This window comes from Solea senegalensis, linkage group LG7 (genome assembly GCF_019176455.1).
Source record: "Solea senegalensis isolate Sse05_10M linkage group LG7, IFAPA_SoseM_1, whole genome shotgun sequence".
NCBI lineage: Eukaryota > Metazoa > Chordata > Actinopteri > Pleuronectiformes > Soleidae > Solea > Solea senegalensis.
This window is the reverse complement of record NC_058027.1, coordinates 7,085,117-7,105,340: the sequence shown is the minus strand read 5'-3', so window position 1 is coordinate 7,105,340 and position 20,224 is coordinate 7,085,117. Positions and strand designations below refer to the sequence as shown.

The 20,224-nt window shown below is 38.5% G+C and overlaps 3 protein-coding genes across 4 annotated transcripts in view; 1 reads left to right on the top strand and 2 right to left on the bottom strand.

Moving 5' to 3' along the window:
• Positions 1-1,816: 1,816 nt before the first annotated feature.
• Positions 1,817-6,391, top strand: fadd (Fas (tnfrsf6)-associated via death domain). Its single transcript, XM_044031166.1, has 2 exons — positions 1,817-2,662; positions 6,050-6,391. Exons 1-2 carry the CDS (start codon positions 2,371-2,373, stop codon positions 6,325-6,327), a joined length of 570 nt encoding a protein of 189 aa, XP_043887101.1. The 5' UTR covers positions 1,817-2,370; the 3' UTR covers positions 6,328-6,391.
• Positions 6,392-7,128: 737 nt separating this feature from the next.
• Positions 7,129-9,939, bottom strand: LOC122772611 (low choriolytic enzyme-like). Its single transcript, XM_044030794.1, has 8 exons — positions 9,833-9,939; positions 9,258-9,261; positions 9,095-9,166; positions 8,960-8,981; positions 8,468-8,646; positions 7,783-7,864; positions 7,429-7,553; positions 7,129-7,228 (listed from the first exon to the last, which is right to left on the bottom strand). Coding segments are annotated over exons 1-8 (543 nt in total). The 5' UTR covers positions 9,890-9,939; the 3' UTR covers positions 7,129-7,226.
• A 1,061-nt stretch (positions 9,940-11,000) lies between these two features.
• Positions 11,001-20,224, bottom strand: part of rasa3 (RAS p21 protein activator 3) — a 46,602-nt gene continuing 37,378 nt past the window's right edge. Inside the window, exons 16-24 of one of the 2 annotated variants that reach the window (XM_044031157.1) lie at positions 19,137-19,214; positions 18,913-18,990; positions 18,430-18,503; positions 17,084-17,190; positions 16,437-16,519; positions 15,009-15,217; positions 14,818-14,921; positions 13,858-14,041; positions 11,001-13,559 (exon numbers count right to left, since the gene is read on the bottom strand). In XM_044031157.1, the coding sequence (XP_043887092.1) occupies positions 13,484-13,559; positions 13,858-14,041; positions 14,818-14,921; positions 15,009-15,217; positions 16,437-16,519; positions 17,084-17,190; positions 18,430-18,503; positions 18,913-18,990; positions 19,137-19,214 (993 nt within the window). In that variant the 3' untranslated portion in view covers positions 11,001-13,483. The remainder of the gene's footprint in view (positions 13,560-13,857; positions 14,042-14,817; positions 14,922-15,008; positions 15,218-16,436; positions 16,520-17,083; positions 17,191-18,429; positions 18,504-18,912; positions 18,991-19,136; positions 19,215-20,224) is intronic. The other variant, XM_044031158.1, reaches the window with a different exon arrangement.

The following is a 20,224-nucleotide window of genomic DNA, read 5'->3' as shown; positions in this document are numbered from 1 at the left end:
ATAGCCATTTCCATAAATTGCTTAAATTCCTGGCCATTTGCCAGTAAACTCCTTGCATTCCATTGTAAAAGAATTACCATGATAAATATCAACCCACACGTTACATCCTGGCATGACTGAATTGCGAGGTTCTCCCTCACTTCTTCCCATGTCAGTTACATTAACCCTAAGTGGCTCACTGCTGCTTTAACAATGAGCTGGATTCATAGGCACTCCCGTTATTACTCCTTTACACCCTCCATTTTGTGTTCCCACCCTTCTGGTGCTGACCACCTTCTTGTTCCCTATCTCTTTTAATTAATGCTTTATCAGTTAATGCTTTATCAGTTTTCTTCTTCACTGTTACATCACTTAGAACCTTATTTTATTCCTCCTATTTTACCAGCCAGATGTGTTGTCCCTGCAGGAAGGAAAACTAACATGTTTATTTTCGACTGAGATCATGATCAACAACATATTTCAATATTGCAGTTCATTACCATGTGCAAATATTTCAATATTATTGGCTTTATTATGGGGCCACACGGTGGAGTAGTGGTTGGGACTCTCGCCTTGCAGCGAGACGACCCGGGTTCGAGCCCCGGTTGGAACTAGGGCCTTTCTGCATGGAGTTTGCATGTTCTCCCCGTGTGTGCGTGGGTTCTCTCCGGGTTCTCCGGCTTCCTCCCACAGTCCAAAAACATGCATTGTGGGGATTAGGTAAATCGGACACCCTAAATTGACCATAGGAGTGAGTGTGAGTGTGAATGGTTGTTTGTCTCTCAATTTTCAATGCAGGAAGCTTCACTGACATTGTTGAATATTCCATGATATTTTTTAATCATTAATTTTAAGGGAATTTGATTAAATTCTTTATGGGGAATTTTAAATTATATTTTTCTACAAATGAATTAAATTGTATTAAATTACCATTTCCATCCATTAGATAGGTAACATATATAGTTGTTTTATCGTACCATTCTTGTTTAAATAAAGTCTATTAATCGTAACAGTTCTATTATTCCACAAGGTGGAGCCATGAGGTGTAAAGTTGTGGGTAAAAGTCATCTTCCAATACTGCAATATCTGTTTATGGAAGCTGGCTGTGCCAGAAAAGCTTTAATCCATTTCAATCTGAATATTCCAATCATAGATTCAAATTCAGCAGTTTTTATGCCACCATTTTTTAGTCTTTAACCATCAGAGATTTCCTAAGGTAGTGACTTTTATTTTTCCATATGAAATAAAAAATGACAGAATTTTCCCTTTTAACAATTTGAGTAGAAATATAAAGAGACTGACAGGGGTATACTAATTTGGCTAAACCTTCAGCTTTTGTTAATAATATTCTTCTCATAATAGAGAAATCTCTCACAAACCAGTGATTATACTCTCTATTTTTCTTATTTAACTGTTCTTAACTGCTCTTTTATATTTATCCTTGGACATTGTTAAACCTAGATATTTTTAATTCATTCTTAACCAAAATATTGTTCAGGGTGGTCACAGGACAAGGATAAAGTTCAATTTCAAATTTAAGCAGGGATCAGATGCTCTGGAAAATATTGCTTTTTCAGTTATAGTTTTGTCTTTTAAGGAAATGACTGTGTCGTCCGAGAATTGAGTACATTCTGTACAAACTGTACATTCTCACTGACTTCTATGCGTCCTATGAACCGGAAATACCATCATTTGAACGGCACTCCCTGTAAAGGAGCGAGGGAACGTTTTTAAACTACAATTGAATGCAGATTACACATGGGAGTCACGGGCTGTACAATGTGTAGCTCGTTTATTTAAATTTTTATCAATTATTTAAGACGAGTCCATAATATCCCTGACTGACGTATCACTTTTATAAAATTAATTATAATAATAAAATAAACAGAGTTTGGTGATTTTAGCAAGTGTGTCATTTCAAAACGATGGAAAACATTGTCCTACTGAAGAATAGCTAACATAAACTTAACTTTAACGTCAAAAAATACAATTTCACATTCAGCGCTATTCATTGGAGTCCGGTAAAGTTGGAAAGATATTGACAGATATGGACTTTCCGGTTCAATAACTTGTAAACGAAACGATATACACAAGCGTAGTCTTTTCCCAATCAGCCACATCAGTGTACTTAATGAGCCACAGTAACATTTTCAGTGACCTGAATTCCGTGCTGGTGTCATCTGGTCGAAACTGCTGGAACCGCAAGTTGAAGCGTTGTCTTCTGTGTTCAACTGGTGGCGCTGTTCAGGAAAAGCCGCCTGAAACTACGTTATCTCCGGCGCTACAACCATGGCTACAACTGGATACTGCAAAGTTCACATGAGCAAACGGAAGTGAAAGTAAACGTGTTTCCTTCTCGTTTAGAAAGTTACGAGCAGTCGTTCAGAATTAATGGGCTCCTTCCAGTTTAACTCGTTTTTGCTTGAGATTTCAAACCAGCTGCCCTCTGACCAGCTGGAGAAGATGAAGTTCCTGTGTAAAGACAAGATCGGGAAGAAAGACTTGGAGAAGATCACCGGCGCACTCAAACTGTTTCAGATTCTGGCGGAGAGAGGAGAACTGACCGACGACAAGACCGGGTTTCTGTCGGAGCTTCTCAAAGGAATTAACCGACACGATCTGTCAGAAAAGTTGGACAAGTTTCATAGTGGATGTGGACACACGGACAATGAACCGGAGAAAGGTAATGAATGTATCCAGGAACAGACTGCGGTCAAGTGAGCCGTCATTCGTTTTTAAGTGCGCCCGTGCAGTCAAACTTACGGTGAATGCTGGGAGTCGGCTGAGAATCAGCGCTAGTTTGATACCGTGCGAGATCACTTCCGGTTTTCAAAATAAAACGTTACTGATACAAGTGTAATCAATCATGCTGATTTTAAGACATTGGGTCACATTGTCCAGAAGCTATTGAACTAAATATTTTCCCTAATTTATTTAGAATTTTACTGTACAAAAACAACACATTGGCCCATAAGTTCTGACAATGGTTGACACAATTGCTCTCAGGAGCATGCTGACTACTCCCTCATTCATTATCAAACTATTTTACTGTATAAACTTTGAGAAATTAATCCTCAAAGGTGTCTCTTTTTTTTTCTCAGAAAAAAGCCGAAAACTGACAATGGTTGGTACAGTTTACTTCAGGGGCATGCTGACTACTCCCTAACTCATTATTAAGCTATTTTACTGTATCATTTTTTAGAAATTAAGCCTCAAAGTTGCCTTCTTTTCCACCAGGGGCAATGGTTGCTTCAGTGAACTTGGGCCAATGTGATTTTATTGTACAGTAAAAATTTAGTTTTCGGCCTTTTTCTGAGTGAAAAAGGACAAATTTGATGCTTAATTTCTCAAAAATTATACAGTAAAACTGTTTGATAATGAGTGAGGGAGTAGTCAGCATGCTCCTGAGATCAATTGTGTCAACCATTGCCAGAACCTATGGGCTAATGTGTTTTGCCAATTGGCCAATTGTACAGTAAAAATCTAAATAAATTAGTTTATTCAAAAGCTTCTTGACAATGTGACCCAATGTCTTAAAATCAGCACGATTGATTGCACTTGTATTATTAACGTCTTATTTTGAAAACCGATCTCGCTCAGTATCAAACTAGCGCTGACATTCTCAGTCGACCGTAAGTTCGACTACAAAGGCGCACTTAAAAATGAATGACGGCTCACTTGACCGCAGTAGGAAACAGGCTCGTGATATTACGGACATTTGTCTTTACTAGTCAAACATTCTATCACCTCGTTCCACAAGTGTGTTTACAGTTGTTTCAAATACCGTGTCTTCGTCTCACTAATCCTCACTGTCTACAACTTTGACAAAGTTAGCAAAATTAGAAAGATATTCACAGATTTAAAATTCCGCCATCGATAACAAACAAAACATTGTTGAAACACAAGCGAGATGGTGCGAGACGCAATTGGTTTCTATCAAAAAGAGCTGGATTAAATAAATTGACCTGCTGTCATCAGAGGGACAGTAGCGCAGGGGCCGTCTACAAAGTGCAACAGCCGAAATACTAAAATGAACACCACCTTTTTTTTCCAAGCTGATTGGTGTTGTATAGCCTTCAGGACACCAGTTAGACGCCTGACACCATGCTGTTCTGTGTCAGGTACACACACACAGGCAGAGCTTTTGTCTTATCATCAACCTGCCAAGGTACAGAAGATGGAAATTAGCCACTGGCTAGAATCTTGTATATTTACATGAAAATGTCTAGTAATATGCCTGGTCCCTATTTTAAATAAATAAATAAAATAATAAAAAGTTTAATGACACTACACTACATTAATTGATATACATATTCGCAAAATAATATACAAAAGCATATTTTTTCAAGATGATTGGTGTAGTATAAACCCGGGTCTTCTTGCTGCAAAGGCAAGCGTGTCATCATCATCATCATCATCATCTAACCGCTTTATCCTCCACCAGATGGTCGCGGGGGGTGCTGTGCCAATCTCAGCTACATCGGGCGATAGGCAGGGTACACCCTGGACAGTTCGCCAGTCCATCGCAGGGTCACACACAGATAGAGACAAACAACCATTCACTCTCACACTCACTCCTATGGTCAATTTAGAGTGTCCAATTTACCTATCCCCACATTGCATGTTTTTGGACTGTGGGAGGAAGCTGGATAACCCGGAGAGAACCCATGCACACACAGGGAGAACATGCAAACTCCATGCAGAAAGGCCCTTGTTCCAATCGGGGCTCGAACCCGGGTCTTCTCGCTGCAAGGCGAGAGTGCTAACCACTATCCACAGTGTTACATTTATTTCTTATAAATATTCCCAGAAATTGATTAAAAGTATCCTTTTTTTCCAAATGAGTTGTGTAGTATAATCCAAAGGAAGCATGAGGTGTGAGGTGAGTTTAATGGCAGTATGCTGTATCATGTTGTTGAATATTCTTTAAATATATTTTTTGGCTGTTGCACTTTGTGGACGGTCCCTGCCTGTCTCACTGATGACATACAGATCAATGTTTTTCTCCAGCTCTTTTTGATGAGGTTGTAGCTTGCTGTCTGCATCACTATGATTCAAAATGTGTTTTGTTTAAATGTTATTGATCACAACATTTTTGCTTTCTTTAAATTGACAAAACAATATGTACAACAGCAAAAATTGTTTTCAATGGCAAAATAATTTCAGCAAAATAAGTATGATGACAATAATCCTTACAATGACAAAATCATTTTAAGTTGACAATCTGCAAGGAAAAAATGAACTGTATTACAAAACAATTCCATAATCACGAAATCTTTATGATGAGATCTGTATATGATCTGTCTTGTAACACACTTCCAGGAACTTGGCAATCACTGTATTGCAACTGCATTATGGACAATAGAGGGGATTTTGAAAAAGATTATTAGCAACATAGCAATATTAGGAACAATTGAATATTGCTGTTGAATATTGTAATGACTATTTGATAGTTAGTTACTCAGAGGTAATGAATAATTAATGATTGACTATTTGACTTCAGTGAGATTTTAATAAAATCTTAAATGTGAACAAGTTCTGGTTTCTTCACTCCTCGATGACTGGAAATAGAAATTTACAGTCAGTAAACAGAACTTGTGAAGACGTCCTTATTTTGAGGACCAGGAAACAATGTTCATGTATTTGTGTTCCACCTTTTTGCATTTTAAGGACCTAATGACCTTAAGAAAAAATAATTGATTATGAAAATAATAATTTGCTGCAGTACATACAGAAATAAATCAATTTTTATAGTAAGTTTTTGGCCAAACAAAAGTAGCATTAGGAATAATCTCCATTTATCCCAGTAAGAGTACTCTTTAGATACATTTCTTTTTTGATTTGTATAATGCATGTGTTAATATTTTGATCACAATAACAATTAGCTATTAGATATCATGTATTGTTCAGCATTTGTTTGTATGACTTTTTGTATGTCTTGCCCGGGGATTATTTGAATCTTTGTTTTATTTTATATGCTGTTGAAATGAACTTTAAAGATCTTTTTTTTCTTATGAGGAGAAATGCATTTAATTTATTTCTAAAACCTCAATGTCTCCTCCTTTTTTAGTCCAACTGGACATTGCCACGGAGGTGATTGCAGAAAACCTTGGAAGGGGTTGGCGTAAACTGGGTCGCAAACTTGGTTTGAGTGATGTCAAGCTGGAGTCCATCCATAAAAGGCACCCCACAGAACTGGAGGAGACAGTGGTGGAGCTGCTGAAGGAGTGGAGGAAGAGTCGAGGAGCTGAGGCCCGAACAGAGGAGCTACTTAATGCTTTGAGAGCCTGTCAGTACAACCTGACTGCTGATAAAGTGGAGGACAAACTATCACTCCTCGAAAATTGATGGATATCAACAGTTCTGTCAACTCTGAAATTGACAAAAATTAAAATTTACTCTCAAAGTTCTATATTAAATTATGATTTTTGGGAATAAATTTACTTTTGGAATGTGTTAAATATGCACCAGTCAAAGCAAAAAAAAGGTTTTTAAAGAAAGGAATTGAGGCCTTTTTTTAGTCGGCATATACTGGGCATGTTTCAGGTTTTAATTTAAAGACAGAAAAAAAGAAATGAGCTTGGTTACTTAATCAGTGTGTTATCAAATCATTTCTATTATATTGAAATTGAGAAGTTTATATATTTTTTATTATAATGTAACCCAATGATCCATCAATATCTGCATCAATGTCTCTTACAGAGATATTTTTTCTGCTATAGACTTATTTAATTAAATGATCTGGTATTTTTTGAGTTTCCTGTTATTGTAAAGGTGGCACAGTAATGACATGGTTAGCTGCTTACAGCAAACGGGTTTGAATTCCAGTTTATCGGCATGTTTTCTACGTGTGCATATGCAGGTTTTTTCTGGGCACTCCAGCCTCTCCTCACGGTCCAAAAACATACTGATAAAAGTGTGAGTGAGTGGGTGAATGACGAAACTAGTGTAAAGAGGCTTTGAGTGGTCATCAAGACTAGAAAAATGCTATATAAATACACAGCATTTGTCATTTCAAGTTTTTGTGCTATGCTATGCTAAGCTATAGTTCCATCTTTAACCCATAGACATGAGTGTTGTCAGTCAGTATTGTGATATGGAAACAAAATCATAACGTCGGTGCACTTTCATGAAACAGACAACAGTCGCTGAAGTTTTCAAGTTTATTGTTAGAGAACAGCTCCAAATCCTCATCTGCATGTCTGCTCTGATGTCACCCTGGTAGCAGGTCATAGGTCACTCATGTTTCCTGCAGAAATGAATGTCATTAGAGGAGCGTTTTTGAGTGAGCTACACATGTGGGGGAGGGAGGTGTTTAGTAGGTACATGTTCCAGTTTAGTTAACATTAGAGGGTGACTTCTGTGACTTTCATGTTGAGAAGAATATCTCAGTATAAATAGGAGGAATTACATTTAGTCTCAGATTCACTATAGTCAGAGTATACTTACAGCACTTGTACAGTCTGTTCAGCCTGTCGATGTCATTTCGGCTCATCTGGGTGGCCTGACCAAAGGCTACATTGTTGTTGGGAATGGGCACCATAGTCGGGCGGTTGTTCTTGGAGAAGGCATTCCTGGAGAATGATGGATACCACAATGAAAGGTTGAGCTGAGCTTTGTTCACTTAGTGAGGAACAATCCATTTTTGTAATATAATAATACATATATATATACGTATATATATGTATATATATAAAATAATGAAACTATATCTGAAGTCAACTTTGTTCTTATAATGTGATTAGTCATAACCATCGTCTACATTGAGTATACGCCTCTAGCTACTGCAGAAGTTATCCATACCTCTCATATTGCATGACAGAGTTGTAGTCATAAGGAGTTCCCTGGTTAAGAGTGTCAATCTTGTAAAAGTTGTATTCCATGTCTGTAGAAATGACATCAAATCAATCATGAGCTCAGTAGGTCAAAGTAACACTCTGTTAAATAACCTATTAAGACTACAGAGAACAGAAAGAGTGCCAAGACCACACTATATACATCACAGTATCTTGTTTTTTTGCAACTTCTATGTTGGCAAAATTGTTTTGTCTTCAAGTCTTCAATGCTGTAGACTGCTAAAAAAAACTATCCTTGTGTTTGATGCTTCAGCCTATAAAAGTCAGATGTGGTGGTAGTGCTTTCCTCAGTTCTACTTCCTCTTTTACCATTGTTTGATTTCTTATGAGTCTCTTCACATTTCCTTATTGAGTGTTCTTTTTCTTTTCTTTTCTTTTTTTTTTTTAGAGGGATTTTGCTCAAATTTGAAGTTATTATCCATTCATCCATTCATTGTCTACCACTTTATCCTCAACATGGGGGTTGTGGGGCTGCTGGTGCCAATCCCAGCTGACATGGGGTGAAAGGCGGGGTATACCCAGTCCAGTTATCTCCACTGTCTAATCAATAAAGTTGAACTCAAACAATAAAACCATTTCTGACTATAAATGAAACAATACTCATAATGTAATAGAAAGTAAAACTGTGTAACCGTCAATGATGTTTTCCCAGTACACCAAGATGTGGTTGTCCCTGTCGGAGCGAGTCTGCTCATGGTTGAACCCAAGGGCGTGGAGCAGCTCATGCTGGACGGTGCTGTGGTACAGGCAACCCTGACGACTCAGAGACACAACCTGAGCACCACCCGTACGACCCACATATGAGTAGCAGCTGTGGAAACACAATCAAAAATGGTGTCAGCTTCGAGAACTGGAAAAGGGAAGGTCCTAAACAAGTAAGACAGACAAATGTCGTAGGGATTAACCGCTTCGTAGGGATTAAGCCCTGTTGTTGCAAAAACCACAACGCAGTGAACATACGTTTGATTTACACAACATAATCATTTGTTTCTCTGTTTGATAGTATAGCCATTTTCAGATATAATTGAGAGATATGTCTGGATATTTGCAGTAGGACTATAAACTCCGCAGAGTCCAGCTCGGGGTGGAACCTGGACTGATCATGAAAGAATCAGGACGCTCACCTATTTGCTAACTGTGGATCCTCTAAAGGTCTGTGACAATAAGGTCATTATACAAATATTCTGGCAGGAGAATATCTGAACAATGTCCTGAGTGACTTCTGTGGACATTTGCAGACAGAAGAGAATAGCACTCACTGCGTTCTCTGTTGGCTCTCTCCAGCAGTTCACCGACGGAGAGCTCCCTGGATGTTTCCTCTTCAACATTAACTGCACAACACAACATGTGAGACACTTTACGTCCTGTACACGTCATAATATTTGCTTATATGAGCTCTAATCGTCAGAGGCACTGGCTTACCTTCCTGTACATGCCCAGGGTGACATGGAAAAGAAGAGAAAATGGTTACATGTCATGAAAAATATCAGCTCCAGGTTTTCACATCACGTTACACATGTTGTATGAGTTTAACAGACTGAAACTGATGTAATTCAAAGACTAACTTCCACTCCATATGCCAATGATCCCAGAATTTGACAGACATTAAAACAACAAACCTGTTGGTGCCCAGAGACTGTTGCACAGTACTCAGTAATAAATGTTTCAGGTACTAATTTGGTTAGGTTAAGGTTTTTTCGAACTGTGGTTGTAGGTGTTTACACTGTTGTGTGTGCACTGTTGTTCCAGGAGGCAGATGTCCTCCCTGTATTTTAAGTTGGACTTTAAACCTTCTTTTCTTATAAGGCTTATAGTCAGGGCTGGCCTAGGGGGACCTGAACTATCCCTTAGATATGCTATAGATCTAGATTGCTGGAAGAACTCCCATGGTGCACTGATCTCACACTCTCTTCGAGAGGTGGTTTTCCAAATATTTGGACCTTACATGTTACTTAGTTACATGCTGGTAACATGAGGTGGTTTCAGCAAACTCCTACCTCAGCCCAGGTAGAGGACACCAGAAGCAGGACCACAAGAGACCACGAAAAGAACATGGCTGCAGAAGAGCTGAGATAAGCATAGAGAAAGAGGTTAGAAAAATTGTATTTTACGATATATTTATCTATTAACCAAAGCACTTACCACACAGAGTCAGATTTTACAGGCTGTGGCACGACTGTGTGTCAATGATAAGTGTGTAAAGGAGGATTAGAGGCTTACCTGAGATTCTTAGCAGAGAATGTGTCCTTTTCTGACTCAATGTCTGCTTTATACCATTACCGCTGATCTATACATAGTGTGCAAACACCTTTATCACTGGAAGTGGAAATTTATCTGTCCTTGCTTTATGTGAATTACTCCATCTGTCTCATCTGTCACAGGTGTGCGAAATGTGAACGCACCGCTTTTCTCAAACATTTCCCAGTGGGTCAAGTGAAACTGAAAAACATACAAGAAAAACATTCAAGAAGTTTAATTGTAAGCAATTGGATTCAATTGTTATACCTTTTATTTGGAGCTACAGAGCCGTTAGGATTTCCAAAAAACCTCTATGTAAACCTAAAAATGCTGGAGGCTTTGCTCTACCGAATTTCAAAATTATTATTACTGGACGGCTCATCTGTCTATACGATAAAACGATCGCTTTGTAAAAAGACCTCCTTGTTAGCACTGCTCAACAGCCCCACCATAGTCAAGAAGTCATATTACAGTAGCACCTTTGTAATTAATGGTATTATAAGCAGATACAAATGCACATCAAGGCCCCAAATATACACACTGATACTCCAATCTGTGAAAATCCTGCTTTTATACCTGAACGATGTACTTTTCTCTGCATTGTATATTGAAGGTCATTTTGCCTTAAAATGGAGAGTTTAAAACAAACATTCCTTGTTTTTATGACTAGGTGTCACATTTACTTCTCTTGTTCCTCTTCTGCACCAACTAGCCTCAGTATCAGCTCACAGTAAGAGGCAGTGTTCTGGGCAGGGTTAGTTTCAAGTTCTGTGTTTTGTTAACTTCTCTTTGTGTAGAACGTGTTGGATTTTGAACCCTCATGTTCATTTAAGTGTTTCATCTCTGTTGAAAAAGGACACAGAGACAATGTTTTGAATTAATATTGGTTTCATTTTGTTAATCAGGAAAAAAAACCCAAGTCACATGTTCATCATTCGTTCAGCTGTTTATGTACACAAAGAACAGGTTTAGTTTAATACTTTGAAGATATTTGTACAAAATACAATTTTCTCCCTTTATAATATGTGTTTATCAGAAAAGGCTTTTTACTGCAGATGGTCAGCAGATGTGTGTTGTTAACTTGTGATCATCTTGACAAGGGGATCGTTCATATTATTGCATGCTAAAACACGGTTATTGCATAAGTCATTTATGTGAAAGCTTTGAGGCGGAGAAAGGATTACTGTTACTATTACTGTAACAGCCACGACCCCACCAGCTCAGCTCATGTTTGAGGGAACATTCTGCGATGAAATGACAATAAATGTCACCAAGACAGAACTCTGATCCCTTCTGATGAAGACAACTGTATATACAGAAGTGTGTAAGTATATACACTGCCTGCCCCCAAAAAACCAGGCAGTGAGTGTATATATACATACAAATATACATAGTTCTGTCTCTCATCCCTAAGCGTGATATTTATTATCATTTCATAGCAGAATGTATGTATGAACTTTAGGAAAGTTGACAATTCGGAGGCAGTAAAAGTGACACCATTGCTGCGACTACAACTGTACTTCACATGTGTAGCTCTTTTTTTTTCCATTGTTTTTCGTCTTAAACGTGGACGTCAATGACAATGATCCACAACAATGAACGATGTACCTTGAACTATTCAGATTCACAGCAGGCAGTTTCTCGCGGAACACATACAAGAAGTTTGAAACTACACATACTAAGATAGAATTAAGTCACAAAACATAACTACATTAATAGGCAGCCAACTGGGCGACACACTCAGTAACACAATATCCATTTCACAATCATAACGTGAGACAAGACTGACTTAAATGTTTGATTTATCACAAGAAGTGAATCTTAAACAACAAAACATCAGTGTTAATGATCTGAAATATATGAAAGAGTATTCGGGCCACATGTAAAAAATACATTTCAGAGACTTTAATCTCTGAATGCTATTTTCTTTCTGTTTTTTTTTTCTTGTGGCCCTAATACTCTTCCGTAGAAATAAAACAGTTTCTGTGACAGCTGAAATCATTTTTTGGATTTTTCCACAAACACGGGCCTTCATCATCTCTGCATATGCTGCTCTTATTTGAGTCAATTTACTGGACGTCAGGTACAAGTATCACAACCACTTAAAATAGGAATACATTTGTTCATTCATATATTATTATACTACAAGTGATCCCTTCCTTAAAGGTCCAGTGTGTCACATTTAGGTGATATTATTTGCTTTTGGCAGAGATAAGAACAAATAATTATACTTCATTTTGAAATTTTGTAAAATCTTTAACTTCAAAAATGGTACAATCTCCTGATTGTATGAATTGTTTTTCATTACCCCAGAAATTAGCCCTTTAAATGTATATCAGCAAAAGATTCATCCATCCATCCATCCATCCATCCATCCAACTTCTACCGCTTTATCTCAGATAAAAGATAAATACAGCTTAATGTTGTTGAACTTGGTTTGAAGAAAAATATGCCCAAGCAATTCTGCTCGTATTTGTAAATAAAAAAAATTTCTTTATCCTGAACAGGAATTTAGTTTAAATATTTCTAAAAAATGCTTTTAAAAAAACTGAAACTAAAACTGTAGCTAAAGACAGAATTTACTGCAGAGCAGCTAAATATAATAGTAATATACAGAGCTACCGGTATTGTAAGCACATTTGGTTCAAATTGTGTTTATAGATTACATTTTATGTGCTTATGCACCAATGTTTACATTTTTACATTTGGATGTAATCTAACTTCTTAGCTCTGCTTCATGAGCTATTCAGTGTACTTTCCCAGAATTTGAAACTCAACAAACATGATACAAATAAAGCACCCATGGGTTTATCTGACTGGGTTTAACCCACTCCTGGTTACACAGGGCATGATTTTACACACTGATGACAAGGATTGATACACATCAAGCCATGTTTGGGCTGTGTTTGGTCCTGGTAATCCCTTCTTGTCTTCTGTTGACCTTCACAGCCTTCCTGAGGAGGTTGTGGACAAAATGATTTAAAAGTAATAACATGAATAATAAAACAATACAAAAAAAAGAAATGGGGTAAAAATGAAAATCCTTTCCTTCTACAGTTTGATCTGTCAGACGTGAAATAAAACAGAACATTTTAACAACCTTTACAATGAGAAAAAAACCAAATCAAACTGATTAAATGAGCATTGTGAAAGTGAGCTGTGAGGCTTGTTCTTCCACAGATTTGAAGACAATTAAAGTGCGTGTTGGTCACTGTCAAAAATGTCCAGTGAAAATGTTCGTTCACAAAACAGATGTGTGGTGTGATGATTTTCTTCAGTCGTATTCCCTCCTTCCTTTCACAATTGTTCATCTTGATCCGTTCTTGCTGGTAGGAGGTCTTTTGTTGTAGTGGTGCATTGAGACACTGCAAAAATCTGCATGTCCCGCCCAGTCCAAAGCAAGTCAAAGGCTAGATAGAGTAGGTGGAGCTCTCAGACTGTTGGCGGATGTAGCACTGAAAACTCTTGTCGCCTATTGGGTGCTCCCTGTGGAAGAAAAAGATGGTGTTTGTTTGATTATAGAGTCACAGAATGTTTTTGTTATGTAAGTCATTATTTCTCACTTATGTTATGATAGCTAATCTAATATATCATATCTTATTATTATTGTTTTTATCACCTTATTCTAACTTATCTTATTACATCTTATCCAATGCTACTACAACACTGAACCTCCAGCATCATGTATGCATACAAGAGATGAGAGTACCACCTGCTGATAAACAATACAATATGAAAACACTCAATCTGACATGAAAGTATAAATGAAATGCAAACCACGTACTGGCTGCCAATCTTGGTGTTCCTAAACTTTTCTCGTTTGTACTTGGTGTGCTGCTGCTCCAACGTCTGCACAGCTGAAACAATCAGCTTCAGGGTTTTGTAGGTTTCCTGAGGATCGTCGATGACAAAGCTGGAGTACTCCTCCTCTTCAGGACCATCATACACGGATTTACTGCCACACGCCTCTGCAGCACAGCCAGTCAGAGACAGAGTCAGAGACAGAGACAGAGACAGAGTCAGAGTCAGAGACAGAGACAGAGACAGAGACAGAGTCAGAGACGGAGACAGAGTCAGACAGAGAGAGACAGAGATCAGAGTCAGAGTCAGTCAGAGACAGAGTCAGAGACAGAGTCAGAGACAGAGTCAGAGTCAGAGTCAGAGAGACAGAGACAGAGACAGAGTCAGAGAAAGAATCAGAGTCAGAGTCAGAGACAGAGTCAGAGACAGAGTCAGAGACAGAGACAGAGTCAGAGACAGAGAGTCAGAGACAGTCAGAGCAGAGTCAGAGACAGTCAGAGTCAGAGACAGAGTCAGACAGAGTCAGAGACAGAGACAGAGTCAGAGACAGAGACAGAGACAGAGTCAGAGACAGAGTCAGAGACAGAGTCAGAGACAGAGACAGAGACAGAGTCAGAGTCAGAGACAGAGACAGAGACAGAGTCAGAGACAGAGTCAGAGTTCAGAGACAGAGACAGAGACAGAGTCAGAGACAGAGACAGAGTCAGAGTCTCTCAGAGTCAGAGTTTCAGAGTCAGAGACAGAGACAGAGACAGAGTCAGAGAAAGAATCAGAGTCAGAGTCAGAGACAGAGACTTTAACAAAGCATTCTGTGACATTTCCTGTGTGTTGATTAATGTATACCTTTTATAGTTTTCAAAGACTTTAAGTCAAATGTCATCAGTAAATAAAGGAGCATCAGTTCAAGACTCCACCTATTCCTTGTTACAATACACATACACACCTTGCATCTTGATCAGTTTGGTCATGTATGTGTTGAACAGGGAATAAATCTTCTCCGTTTCTCTGTCTCCGTCCACATCCAGCTGAATATTTGCTGGAAGGCTGCTGAAAAAAACAGGCAAACAGAAAAATAAGTGAGTGGAAACAGAGGGAACGCACCTAATGCTGGATTATCGTGACTGAGTCATGTACCCAGTGCAGGGCGTACACCCAGGAGCTGTGTCTGCAGACAGCTTGCAGCAGAGCCAGTGGCCGTTGAGGTATGCTGAGGGATGGTAGGTGCTCAGGCGTTTGCGGTTGCACTGGCTGACCTTTGTCAAAATGTCAATCCAGTCACGAGCCTCCACACAGTTGTTGGCCTGAATGTAGAGCGCCCTCTCTGGCTGAATAACCTGGAACATCTGGAGGGGGGGGAAAGAACAGTGAGTGAGGGAAGCATCTAAATACAAGCAGGAGAGATTCTAATAATTCATTCTAATTCTAATTAATTATTTCTAATTCTAATTATTTAACTTTCAAAAGCAGATGTCGGATGATGGTAGATTTAAAAAAAGAAAGAAAAGAAGATAGTCAATAAATTGGTCAATAGCCCCAAAAAAAAGAAGTCATAAAAGTTAGCCAAAATTTGCAATAACAGTATTTATGACAATATTAAAAAGACACAAAACTGAGCAATGGGGGGCAGCCCGTGGACAAGTGGAAAGGGAACTTGGCTTGTAACCGGTTACAAGCACCCACCAGGTCAAAAGGGCTGGGGTATCCCTGAGCAAGGTATCCAACCCCCATTGCTCCCCGGGTGCTACTCAGTGTGGCAGCCCACTGCTTATAATTCTAGGATGGGTCAAATGCAGAGAAATAATTTCCTTAAGGGGATTAATAAAGTATATATTATTAACAATGTTTTATCAGTGAATGATAAAAAGGTAAGTGTATTTCCACACTTCTGCAATAACCTATTGACTACCTAATGAGTAGTGCATCTATTACCACAGGGTGACAGCAGCAGCAAGCATTTGGTTAGTTTACTGTATGTGTGTTTGCAGAAGAGCTGAAATGACAAGAGCTGCTCCTTTAAAGCTCAACAAGGCCTGTTGTTAGCACTCCTGCAGTCTTTTGAACAGTTGTTCCAGTAATGAATCATAAGAAGAAATCACACTCTGTAGAGCCTGTAGTCAAGCTACAGGTTTTACTCATCTATTAATTGACTGTTCTTTATTTTAAAACTGCAGTATATTAACTCGAGTACAGGTATATGCCTTGTCTTTATGTAGTGAAATTTTAACAGTGTATGTGTCATCTTGTTTTGTGTTTGTGTCTAAACTCGTCCTGTTAATGCTATTTTGTCTTCTGTGTGAGTTTTCATGGATATGGCTTCAGTGACAAACACATTAACCTTGAATCACATGCACATATATTCAGCATATTTTAGCAAACATAGCCATTGACCCATAATTTGTACAAGGCATGCTACTAGCCATTAGCAACTATGCCTGTGGAGCCTATATGCATGAATCTACTCACAACAGGCAGCACAAACATCGGCTACTACTGAATACTGATACTGGTTAACTGGGTAAACCTCTACTCCAAAGACTTCAGGGAGTATAAGGGGGTCCTCACATTTTTCATTTTGAAAGACTCCTCCTCCAGCCGCTCTACAGCCAGGATGTTTTCTATGGGGATGCTGCACAGAGCTCCCTCACCTAGAAGAAAAAGGACACATGTCAGACACAGGTATTTTTATTTTTATCCATTCAGAACATTTACAAACACTTAACAGTGGTGGCAATATTCCAATCCAACACACAACACATCAAAAAGGAAAATAAATAAGTACAACATAGAGGCTAATAATCCAGAAACAAAAACATGAAGTTTTTGCAGAGATCTTGTTTATTTATTAATTTCATTTATTTTCATTATTATATGTTTATCTGTCTAAAACTTAACTCTGCTGTTTCCTTATTTGCAGACTGGTGACACAGTGTTTCCTCAGCTCCTTTAACATGTCTGATGGATTCTGGCCTTCGGTCTTTGCGTTGCATTTTATATGAATGGAAAGGTACTAAATAAATAAAGCTTAGTTGACTGATTGCTCAATAACTTTATCTCAACCACATGTGTTGGGTGTACAAAGCTTTCAGGCTACGAATAAATGTACAGTCATCAGATTCTGCCTCTTGCTGTCTCTCACTCTCTCTCACACACACACACACACAGACACACAAGCTATAACTGTGAGAAGATCTTAGACAATTGAAGCTTACCTTTGGTTTTGTGGTACGTAAACTCATGGTTGGTGAGGCGAAACCATCTCTTCTTGAAGTTCTTCATTCCAAACCGGTTTCTTCCCTGTGCTCTCTTTATCATAAACCTGGAAAAACAATGTGTGAGAGAAATATGAAAGAAGTCTTCGATCTCCCGTTCCATCCTTCCCTCACTCTTGAACCGAGATACTTAAACTCCTCCACTCGAGGCAGCACCATAGCCTCAGATTTGGAGGTGCTGAGCTTCATCCCAACCGCTTCACACTAGCCTGCAAACCTGCTGGAAGGTGGAAATTGAAGACCATCTTGACAGGTTCTTCCACCAGGCATTCCCAGCAGACCGTCACTACACATTTGGGCCTACCATCTGATGTTCGAACATGCTGTTTGTTATGGACAAACTGCAACAAGGCCAATAACTGAAACCACTCGGGTTCAGATCGGTCAGGCTGTTCCTCCCAATCACAACCCTCCAGGCTATGCTGTCACTGCCCACATGAGCATTGTCCCCCAGCAGGACTACGGACACTACAAGCTGCTGCTTGGCGCATAAGCACAGACAACAGTGTATCATTTATTATTATATTATAATATATTATAAACCGTCACATTTTATCAAAGGGGAGAGAAAATCTACCAAACCTGTCTTTATGTCACTGTTTATGCCACTGAAAGTGTTGCTGTTCATTTTGGTTTACTGAAGCATTAGAATCAGTTAATTAAAAATATTTGTTCAGTACTTCCTGCATGACAACGGAGCATCACATTTCTGCAGTCTTAGGGTTTCTGTTTTTACTTTGGTGTTCAAACCTAATTGATTTTTCACCAGAAGCTGTCGAGTATGAGAAGCAGGCAAGGCTAGATAGTTCATTTGCATTTCCCACTGTAAGTGAACTGTCCCAGGGATCACTTGCAAGCAAACCGAGACCATTGTGAGGTGGACCGGATGAGCTTTTACACCTACTGATACATTACATGTCATTTAGCAGACGCTTTTATCCAAAGCGACTTACAGTGGAATTGCATACAATCAGCCAGGGGTGGAGTCGAACCATGATGTCTTTCGCACACAGGGTGCCGGTCTTAACCACTGAGCCACTCCACCCAAAAGCAGACTATCTGAGGAAACACACTCTGGTCCGTTTAAAGTGGACCAGCGCTCTTATCTGCATTCACTCCATGCATTAATAGTCAACTCAGGAATCTTAGCTGTATAAAAAAAGTAATAGCCATAGTTTTATATTTTCAATATCTCAAATTAGTATCCCAATACTTATTTTTTTGTATATCTGGATTTGGACTCTTTGGTTCCACTGGTATTAGTGAACAGTAAATTGGTTCCATACCCTTCCTTGAGCATGATTGGTGTTTCAATACTCTTCTGATCCCATTTGCCAGAGGTGGAGATCAGGTCCAGAAACTGCAGAGGGAAGCAAACAGTGTCATTAATCAAAGTTCCTCTAACCCTCATTGGGTTCTTTTCAAAATCATTTTTCACTTTTGATCTGTATCAGTTGTTTTTTTCTGTTGTATTTCTCTGATTCTCTGTAAAGATTTACTAACATGTAACATCAAGATGCCAAATGTGTACTTCAAAGGAGAGAAACTGTGTTTAAAGTTTAAAGAAAGCAGTCTTTTTTTATGTGATTCTACATTCATTCCATCATTTTATATACATAAATATCTGTTATAAGCTTCAGGTTTATTTTCTGTAATGTATCGCAATTGTGTGATTAATGCATAAACAGTACCTAGTATTTGTAACAATATCTAATCATGTGACCAAAAATATCTATTGAACACAGGCAGGAAAGAAACCTAATACTCACATTTTTCACAGCATCCGCATATTTCTGCTCATTGAAGAAGTCATAAAACGCAGCCATGAACGACTCTTTGAAATTGGCCTTGAAAGGAATCAAAGTTATGCAAAGAAAATTTCAGAGAGAGCGAGAGACACGTATTAGCAAGTTGTGATAATAATGGAATACAGATGAAGTTAAATCTCAGGACTGGAAAAACAGAAAAATGCTGTCCGACCAGAGAAACTCACAGATTTAGATTTTGCAAGACTTCCCAAAGTCTGGATCGTCTTTGAGATGAGGGTCAGTGTTCGGGAGGTGGCGGGATCCTAAGAAATAAATTACATTTAGGTATTGATTTCACAGATATATAGAGAGAGATTAACTATCCAACTTTACTCAACAAAAAAACTGTTCTTTGATATTAGAAAACAGGGTGCTATATATGAAAATACAGGAAAATGTTCTTGACAAAATGCTCCATTCACTGAGATAAAGATTGTGTAATACGTAGTTACTGTTTCCAGTCTAGAGGGAAGTCAAAGGCACATGTTATGTTAGAGCAGCAATCAAAAGTGAATGTATCAGTGCGTACACATCTGTATACTATACAGTATTCTGCAGCACAACTTGCTTTTGCATTCACCACACTAAGATTGTGGAATAATCAGGAATTCAGTGATGTTTTTTTAAGCCCTTACTGAGAGGAGAGCCTCATTTTCACTGATACTGAGCATAAATTAGGACAAAATCAAGGCAAAACAAAACAAAACAAAAACTTAGGGAAAACACTGCCCGTGTTTTTTTGGCTATACTGTACATAGATAACCTTGTTGATAGTACATCTGCCTCACTACGTACTACATTAGATTGCGTTTTCCCTCTGAAAAAGAAAGTGGTGAATCAGATGAGATGGTTTAACTCCAATACTCGTGCTCTTAAACAGGCGTTACACAGAAAGATTGTTTTGTAGCTTACAAAAAAGCCCTACACAAAGCTAGAGTTGCCTATTATTCTTCTTTAATTGAAGAAAATAAGAATAATCAGAGGTTTCTTTTCAGCACTGTAGCCAGGCTGACACAGAGCCACAGCTCCACTGAACCATCTATTCCTTTAACACTGAGCAGTGATGACTTTATGAACTTTTTTGTGAATAAAATAACATCAATTAGAGAAAAAATTGATCATCTCCTCCCTCATATTGGGACTGACTCATCTTTTAGCACAAGAGCTTTAGAAGCACCAGGTGCACAGTTAGACACCATTGATCATAATATTCTACTGCAGAGATTGGAGCAGACCCTTGGTATCGCAGGTGCTGCCCTCTGCTGGTTTAAAT

Bases quoted from the DNA above. Each gene is read 5' to 3' on its own strand.
- fadd (XM_044031166.1), top strand. From the start codon at position 2,371: ATGGGCTCCTTCCAGTTTAACTCGTTTTTGCTTGAGATTTCAAACCAG. The intron at 2,663-6,049 runs GTAATGAATGTA...CTCCTTTTTTAG, and splicing joins GGACAATGAACCGGAGAAAG to TCCAACTGGACATTGCCACG.
- LOC122772611 (XM_044030794.1), bottom strand. From the start codon at position 9,889: ATGTTCTTTTCGTGGTCTCTTGTGGTCCTGCTTCTGGTGTCCTCTACC. The intron at 7,865-8,467 runs GTTACACAGTTT...TCATTTCTACAG, and splicing joins CTGGGAAAACATCATTGACG to ACATGGAATACAACTTTTAC. The intron at 7,554-7,782 runs GTATGGATAACT...ATCATTCTCCAG, and splicing joins TCTGTCATGCAATATGAGAG to GAATGCCTTCTCCAAGAACA.